General features: G+C 32.6%; 1 protein-coding gene across 1 annotated transcript; it reads left to right on the top strand.

The window, feature by feature from the left end:
- The first annotated feature begins 297 nt into the window (after positions 1-297).
- On the top strand, positions 298-7486 carry LOC126614583 (beta-glucosidase 12-like). The gene is made up of 13 exons (XM_050282229.1): positions 298-702; positions 1042-1111; positions 3936-3994; positions 4260-4335; positions 5137-5214; positions 5326-5413; positions 5516-5771; positions 5885-6000; positions 6279-6496; positions 6632-6663; positions 6756-6858; positions 6961-7069; positions 7165-7486. Exons 1-13 carry the CDS (start codon positions 352-354, stop codon positions 7334-7336), a joined length of 1728 nt encoding a protein of 575 aa, XP_050138186.1. The 5' UTR covers positions 298-351; the 3' UTR covers positions 7337-7486.
- Positions 7487-8222: the final 736 nt, after the last annotated feature.

Raw genomic sequence — 8222 nt, 5'->3', positions numbered from 1 at the left:
CCATATGAATTTTAAAGTTTTTATTTGTTTATAAATTTATCTTTTTCAATTCATGAATTTGGCTTTATTTCATTTGTCGAGCACCACCAAGTCCATGAAATGGGGAAGCACTTTCACAAATGTCCCATCTTCCTCTATAGTCTATATAATATATACATCTTGATCCAACTTTCATATATTGGACTGTCCCAAAGTTTTTAGCTCTTATGATGATACATGTTTTTTTTCCTTTTTACCGGACTTTTTTTTATAGATCAGACAAATGAAAAGACAATTAAAATTCATAATTAAAACGCGTGTACAAAAAGTGAAAAAAAGTGCATAAATCATTCTAAAAAAAATATCCCAAAAATGTCACCAGGGAGAGCCAAACTTTTTTTTTTTCCTTTTTTCCCCTCATCTAGACTAGTTTTGTTTAATAATTGTTTACTCATTTACTTATATGATCGTTTATCACTCTCCAGTGTACTTTCGATCCTCTATAAAAACGTCAAGCCAGGCAGAGCCAAACTTTTCGGAACCTCCAGCCCCAAAGTTATGGCAATGCCATTAGGCTTTCTTCTGTTAGCTTTGGTGCTACTAATTGCACTGACAAATAGCAACGATGCTGTCACAATTCCACCCAATTACGACACCGTCTTCCTCAACAGAAGCAGCTTTCCAGCCGGGTTCATATTTGGCACGGCTTCATCATCTTACCAGGTGAGTCCTGCCGCGACTTAATATTGCTCTTTAATTTGTATTTTACTTCCTTAAGCATTCTTGTAATGTCAGACCAAGCATCAATTCATGAACCTTGACATCTTCATTTGTGCTCTTATGTGTTGAGAGCTCATACATGCATGCGTAATAGTTTAAGAGATGTTTTGCCCTTTCTACTCCTTACCGATTGGTTTTTGTTTGAATGCTTAAAGTTTAGCACGGTATCAGAGCATATTATCAACGTGTTGGCTTTACCCCGGGTTTAGAAAGTGAAACCAACTGGTTTTCAGTTAGAATTTGCTAAAATTCTTGCGTTGTGTTTGAGTTTAATTTTTTCAGTATGAAGGTGCTGCAAAAGGAGGTGGAAAAGGACCAAGCATATGGGATACCTATACCCACAAATATCCAGGTCTGTCTGATCAAGTAATCAGTTGAGATATGAAAATTATGCTACTTCATCCTATCTCTTCTTCTTTTTATTAATATTTTAATGTCTCTGCCTCTGCTATCAATGGTTCTCTCGTCCTAGCTAATCTTACTGTAAATCACTTTTTGGCTTCAACTAGCTAGCTACTGGTGCATGGTGCCGTTTTGCTTTAATAATTTAGTGAAAATTAATAGCGTTTTCTTGTGGGGACTACAGTGCTTAAAGATCCGGTCAATGTCAAAACATGCCAAAATAGTGTCATCACTCCATGCAAATTATAACCTTTGCCTGGTGCGCCGCTTAGACCCTCTCTAACCCTGGAGCTAAAATCTAAAAATTTTAGCCTTTAAGTCTAGAAATAGTTTTTCTACTTCAACCCTTATAATCTAAAATTTTAGCCCCAAATTATTAAAGAAATAATTTAGGCTAATTGTTTTCTTAAAGTAACTTTTTTAAAAGAAAAAAAATTATGTAGACTATTCTAATTTAATTTTATGAATATTTAACTTATAAATATTTAGATTTTGACCAATATTGAAAAATCACAAACCGACACTATAAAACTTGTTGAACACACATTTAGCATTTAGCTCACACATTTAGCATGGGTTGGGTTTGGGGGAGGGGAATAAAACCTAAAAAATAGCATTTAGCCCAGGGTTTGGTCTTAGGGTAAGTCCAAGTGGGAAAAGAAGATTAGGTAAGGATCGGTCTCATTCGATATAAACAGAAAAGAGAGGGAATGTGATTTTAAATAAGATATCCTTCTTGTGAAATTGTAATGATGTTTCTATCTTTTGTGATAATTTAATTAAATGGTATTGTTGAGAAAGGGGCATACATTTGAGTGCAGTTCCCCCAGAAGGAACCTAAGAAATGTTGACCATAATTTGAAGAGTATTTGTATGTTTTGCTTTCTGGTGTAAGCCTTCATTTTACCCCTACTTGCAAATTAAACAAGAGTATAGGAAACTCAGGATCTGTATGAAGAGAAAACATACCTACACAGTGACATAGCTAGAAATTGAAGTTAGTAGAAGCCTCGAGGCCATATGAAAAAAATTAGAAATAATATAATATAATTAATAGGAGAAAAATTAAAGGTTCTTATTTTGTATTGGAATGTAAATTTCTAATCCAAAGAGTAATTGAATCACGAAAAAAAAATGGCATTGAGATCATAACCAGACTTGTTTGTAAGTTTTGTTAAAACAAATATCACTACATTGAAGTTGAACTAAAATAAATAATCATGGCCCAGAACTACAATTTTATGAGATTTTTTTTTTAAGATTAATTATTATTCCACTCCATGTGGGTATGGTTTTAATGTTAAACAAAAATACATGCAAAATTGTGAACTAAGAATGGTAGTTGATATAGACTACTTTCATAACAATACGGTAAAACATATTTTTTGACAAATGAGAGAAACAAAAGCACACACCAAAACTTCAAACTAAGAACATAAACAAAAGCATAAAAAGTGAAGAAATTTCAGAATAGGCTCGAGCGTCTCCTGGTCCTCGTATGGCTCCATCCCTATACATTCATATATAGCATATAGCTTCCTAACACTTGTTGTAGGGCTGGTTTGGTATTGTTGTGCTTTAAAAAAAAAAATTGCTTATATTGTGCTGTGAGAATAAGCTCATTTTTGCTGCTTTATGTTTTCAGCTTTTTTTCACCCAAAACTATGAAAATAAGATGTTTTAAAGTGTTTATCAAACACGTTTTCGAGCTCAGCTTTTTTTTATACTCACTTTTTATAAAAGCACATCAATACCAAACCAGTACGTAGTCTTGGGAGACCCCAACACGCTCGGGCCCCCATACCATTTTTTTTTTTTAACAAAACCATACTGTAGTTTATATTCTTATAGTAGTTGGTGGGCTGGTACAATTATTAAAGGGTTCCTTAACTTTGTTTATCATCGTCATAATCTTGCTGGAGTCTATAGAGAGTTAATTATGTCGAGATCAATTTGTCTTGAATCCTATGCTAATTATTGAGTAAATATGCCTGACCTACACACACATATGAAGAGAGCGAGGGGAAGAGTTTCAGTTAAGGAAAGCTTCGAAAGTAAGCTTATTTGAGAGAGTTTTGTAAGATCATTGTTGAAAAAAAAAAAAAATCACTCAAGAGAAAGACCATTTTGACTACTCAATTGAATACATGTCAATTGAAGTATTTTCTTGAAATATTGTGTTTTTTCTTTCTTTTGCTAAAACTAATGGCGTTGGATTTCTCTAACCTTATGCATGGTTGATCTGGAATGAAGAATTAAACAAAATTAATTGTTCAGACCATTAAAATAAGAGTAATGTTGAGGAGATCATATTTGTTGTACCATCTTCATGTATCATTTAATGTGGCAAGTGATGTGTACTTGCCAAGTCAATTAATGATTTTTTTTTTTGAACAAACAATATTATCTACGCTAAGGGGGTGGGATCATTAAATGTTGATTGTATACACCATTTGCCACATAAGATGGAGAATGACTTACATAGAACACGTTTATTGCCACGTGGTTTCCATTGTCCAATAATGCATTGTTATGTGCAAGTTTTTCTCTAAATGTCAATGTATTATTGGATTGGAATTGTTCTATGTGAGTTGCCCTCCATAATATGGTATCTCAATGTAGTATAAATATGTGATCCCTAGAATTACACTTAAAATAATATTTTAAGGAATCCCAAAAGGTATCACTTCAATAAGTTTATTTTACATATAATAATAATTTGTGGTTATTATGCTTTCTAAATAATATGATTGTTTTTTTTAATTTAATTGTAGATAGAATCAAGGATCACAGCAACGGAGATGTAACTGTTGATGAATATCACAACTATAAGGTTCAAATCACATGAGACCCAATATGTTTTACATCCTTCGTAATATGTGTAGACTAAATTTTTGGGCCTTAATATGAAGATAGAACATTAAAATTCTTATTTTAATTTGGAAACTGTTATTGTCACACTAAAATTAAATTGTGCACGCCTCAAGTGTATCATTTTTTCAAAATATAGAAAGTTTAGAGTACATAATAAAATTTTAGAGTGTCAATAAAAATTTTATTTTTCTTAATCATAATATCTTTTGTGTTACATATAATAGGAAGATGTGAGGATTATGATGAACATGGGATTGGATGCTTATAGATTCTCTATTTCGTGGCCCAGATTGTTACCAAGTAAGTTCATCATCCGCATTTGCATCACATTGTACATAACAGTTCACTTTGCTTTTGTTTTTGGAAAAACCAATTAATAGGGCCTTATAAATTTTCTTTTTAACCAAAAATACTTAATGAAGAGCAATAAAAGAAGAAACCATTAAAAGAAAAAGAAAAAAAAGAGGTGGCATTTTTGTAAATAAGTTGAACTTTTGTGGCACCGACTATTTGTGCACATGTCACCCTAAATCTGACACGTGTATTAGCAATTGACCTAATCGTGTATAAATAGCTGATGCCACTGAAGTTTAACTTACTTACAAAAATGCGACGGACACCCAAACTTCAACTTGTTCATAAAAATGCTACGGCCTCTTTTTCAGCTTATTACGATACTGCCATGAACTCAACTAATCTACAGAAATATTACTGTTTTTTTCCTTATTAGCTATTACTACTAAATTTTCATTAAGCTTTTTTATTAATTTTCTTTAATCTTAAAGCTTTTCATTACTAAACTTTTTATAGAAAAAATAAGAAAACTCATCAAGGGTTATATTGGAGAAAATAAACTCACTCTATTATAACTACTTTCTCTCTTTATATTGTGGTATTGTTAAAAGTTATAGAAAGATGAGTAGTTTGTTGTGTAATAAAATGAGGATTGTAGTTATTTAACTCCTTTGTGGCCTTGAAATTTTAGCTGAAGTGTTCTGGTCGTTCTAGCTAGAACATACAGTTAAAACTTTTTGAACTTTAATTTCTAACCATATATAGTTTGATTTACCTATTTTCTCATTTTGTTCTAATTATTATTAGATGGAAAGCTCAGTGGGGGCGTGAACAAGGAAGGGATCAAATACTACAACAATCTTATCAATGAACTCATAAACAATGGTGACACAACATAATTTCACCTTAAATCAAATATTATTACATAATTAATAAGAGTAACATCCACTCATAAACATCCTTCAATCAAATTTTTGGTTTTATTGGTTATGCTAGGTTTAAAGCCATTTGTGACACTCTTTCACTGGGATCTTCCGCAAGCTTTACATGACGAATATGGAGGTTTCTTAAGCCCTAAAATTGTGTAAGCCTTGAATAAGAACGATTATAAAATATGTTTAGTAATCATTATGCCATTGGGTTTTTTTTCAATTCTAAATCTTTCATGCACTTTGTGAATATGCAGCAATCATTTTCGGAACTATGTAGAGCTTTGTTACAAGGAGTTCGGTGACCGGGTAAAGCATTGGATCACAATAAATGAGCCATGGAGCTATAGTTATGGTGGTTATACACGTGGGTTTCTGGCACCGGGACGGTGTTCTGCTTGGCAACAACTAAACTGCACTGGTGGAAATTCGGCTACCGAACCATATTTAGTGGCACACAACCTCCTCCTAGCTCACGCCGCAGCTGTAAAATTGTACAAGAATAAATATCAGGTCATGCCATTTTCTTTTGGGGATCTCGTCCCCATTGAGAATATTTTGAGTCACTGGAGGATAAAATTTCCAGGCTACAATATTTAACCAATTTAAAAGTTGAACATGTGCAGACATCACAAGAAGGCACGATAGGAATAACACTGGTATCAAACTGGTTTATACCAATTTCTGAGGCAAACCAACATAAAAATGCAGCATTACGATTTTTGGATTTCATGTTTGGCTGGTAAATATATATTATAAATGCTAAGGAGACTCTCTCAAAAGTCGAACGCTCCACAAACTCTCTACCACCTCATGTTTTTTGCACAATATTTTATAATGTTAGCATGGGAATTGACATTAAACTATGAGGTGACAAATAGTCCATGGCAAGTCTCACTTTGAAAGAGTTCCCTTAGCATTTCTCTATTTAGAAATTTAATTAGCAGTTTATTGGTTGATTATAATCAACAATACTATCTATATTAAGTTGATTCTTGTAATTGCCACATGTTTTTGTAGGTTTGCTGAGCCATTGACTAGTGGTGACTATCCGCAAAGTATGCAACGTCTTGTTGGAAACCGATTGCCAAAATTCACAAAGGAACAATCCATGATGCTATTTGGTTCATTCGATTTTCTCGGATTGAATTACTATACTACCTATTATGCAGCCTATGCACCTCAACCTAATTCATCAAATGCAAGCTACTTGATAGACATACATGCTAAACCCTTATGTCAGTGCAAACTGATAATTTCCTTCAACCAATTTAAAATTCCTATAAATGTTTTATTTTGATGTTAATCATATCTAAATTTAAAATTCCTATAAATGTGTTATTTTGATGATATTCATATCTATGTTGTGGCAGATGAGCGTAATGGGGTGCCCATTGGTCCAAAGGTACACATCAAATTAGCTTAAACTATTAGCATCACTTATATGGGAATTAATTTATATATAAAAGCCTCAATTTTCTTCAAATGGTGTTGTAGGCTGCTTCTGACTGGCTGTATGTTTATCCAAGAGGAATTCAAGATCTTTTACATTACATAAAGGAAAACTATCACGATCCACTCATTTACATTACTGAAAATGGTAATTACTTTTAGGCCTTAAATTAATTGTATATGTCCAGTGTAAAATGTTATTAAGTAAAGCCCACAAATTAAAATTACACGCTGACACATTATATTGTAGGCATTGATGAGTTCAATGATCCCAAATTATCACTTGAAGAAGCCCTTAATGACACCATAAGAGTTGATTATCATTACTGGCACCTCTATTATCTTCAAAAAGCAATCCAGTAAGTTCTAATTAAGACTATTTATGGTCTAGCATTCTTATAGTTTGGTTATTTAATCATTGCATTGAAGTCAGTGTGTTTGTTTTTTTGGGAAGGGATGGTGTCAATGTGAAGGGATACTTTCTATGGTCATTGTTAGACAACTTTGAATGGAATTCTGGATACACTGTTCGATTTGGTATCAATTATGTGGATTATGACAATGGGCTAAAAAGATCCCCAAAACTCTCAGCGCAATGGTTCAAAAATTTCCTCAGTAACTTTTGAAGAAATCTAATTATAGGTATATTATTGTTTTTTGCATAAGAATTCTAATGTGAATGTAATTTGTGTATGAACAAAACTATATATGTATGTGGAGTGATCAACTTCCTTACAAAATACCAAAAATAAATGTATGTTAGTCTGATTTTATTATTCTGTTATTGTCAAATCTAAGTTTACATTCAATTCTTGGACACCCCTTTTCTGAACACCCACTTTTTCTTTCCACATTTTCTCTGGACACCCAAGAAATGTTTTAGCCTTCCAAAATTGCCATCCAAATATTATCGACACATTCTTCACGGTTAGATTTCTTCTCACGTATCATGAACGCTAAACCTAACCCTAGGCATTACCTCACCTCCGCCCACATCCAGACATACCTGGTCTGCTAGATGTACTACAGTTATTTTCTTTCTATGTTTACCAAAACATTTGCAAATGTGCAATATTTTCATTTTTTCACAAAAACTATGAGTTATAAGTCATGATTTTGGATCGATCTTGTTAATTTCTAAAGTAGTGGTTGTAAGCCTACTTTTGTGTCATTTTGGACGATCGATAAGCTTCTTAATGATTTGTGTATGGCTTTTAATAATTTGTGTAGAAAATTGAATATCAATTCGCACTCCGCCAGTATTTATATATTTTTCTATTAACATACTAAAATCTGTAAAAATAACTTCTGTGTATTAATGAATGATCCAGCTTCTTCTTAAGAGCTTATAAAACTTTATTTAAAGGGTATACCAATAAAATTTGCACTTTTCACAAAAAAAAAAAAATGTGAACTATAAGTCACAATTTGAGGTCCATTTTGCAAATTTTTAAAGTAACAATTTGTGTAGAAAATCAGATATCATTTTTGCTCTCTGCCAGGGATTTTTTT

This window comes from Malus sylvestris, chromosome 3, assembly GCF_916048215.2.
Source record: "Malus sylvestris chromosome 3, drMalSylv7.2, whole genome shotgun sequence".
Classification (NCBI taxonomy): domain Eukaryota; kingdom Viridiplantae; phylum Streptophyta; class Magnoliopsida; order Rosales; family Rosaceae; genus Malus; species Malus sylvestris.
Note: the sequence above shows the minus strand (reverse complement) of the source record. Positions and strands in the feature narration are given on the sequence as shown.

Coding starts and splice junctions, on each gene's coding strand:
- LOC126614583 (XM_050282229.1), top strand. CDS start 352: ATGTCACCAGGGAGAGCCAAACTTTTTTTTTTTCCTTTTTTCCCCTCA. Junction 703..1,041: donor CGGCTTCATCATCTTACCAG/GTGAGTCCTGCC, acceptor TAATTTTTTCAG/TATGAAGGTGCTGCAAAAGG. Junction 1,112..3,935: donor CTATACCCACAAATATCCAG/GTCTGTCTGATC, acceptor ATTTAATTGTAG/ATAGAATCAAGGATCACAGC.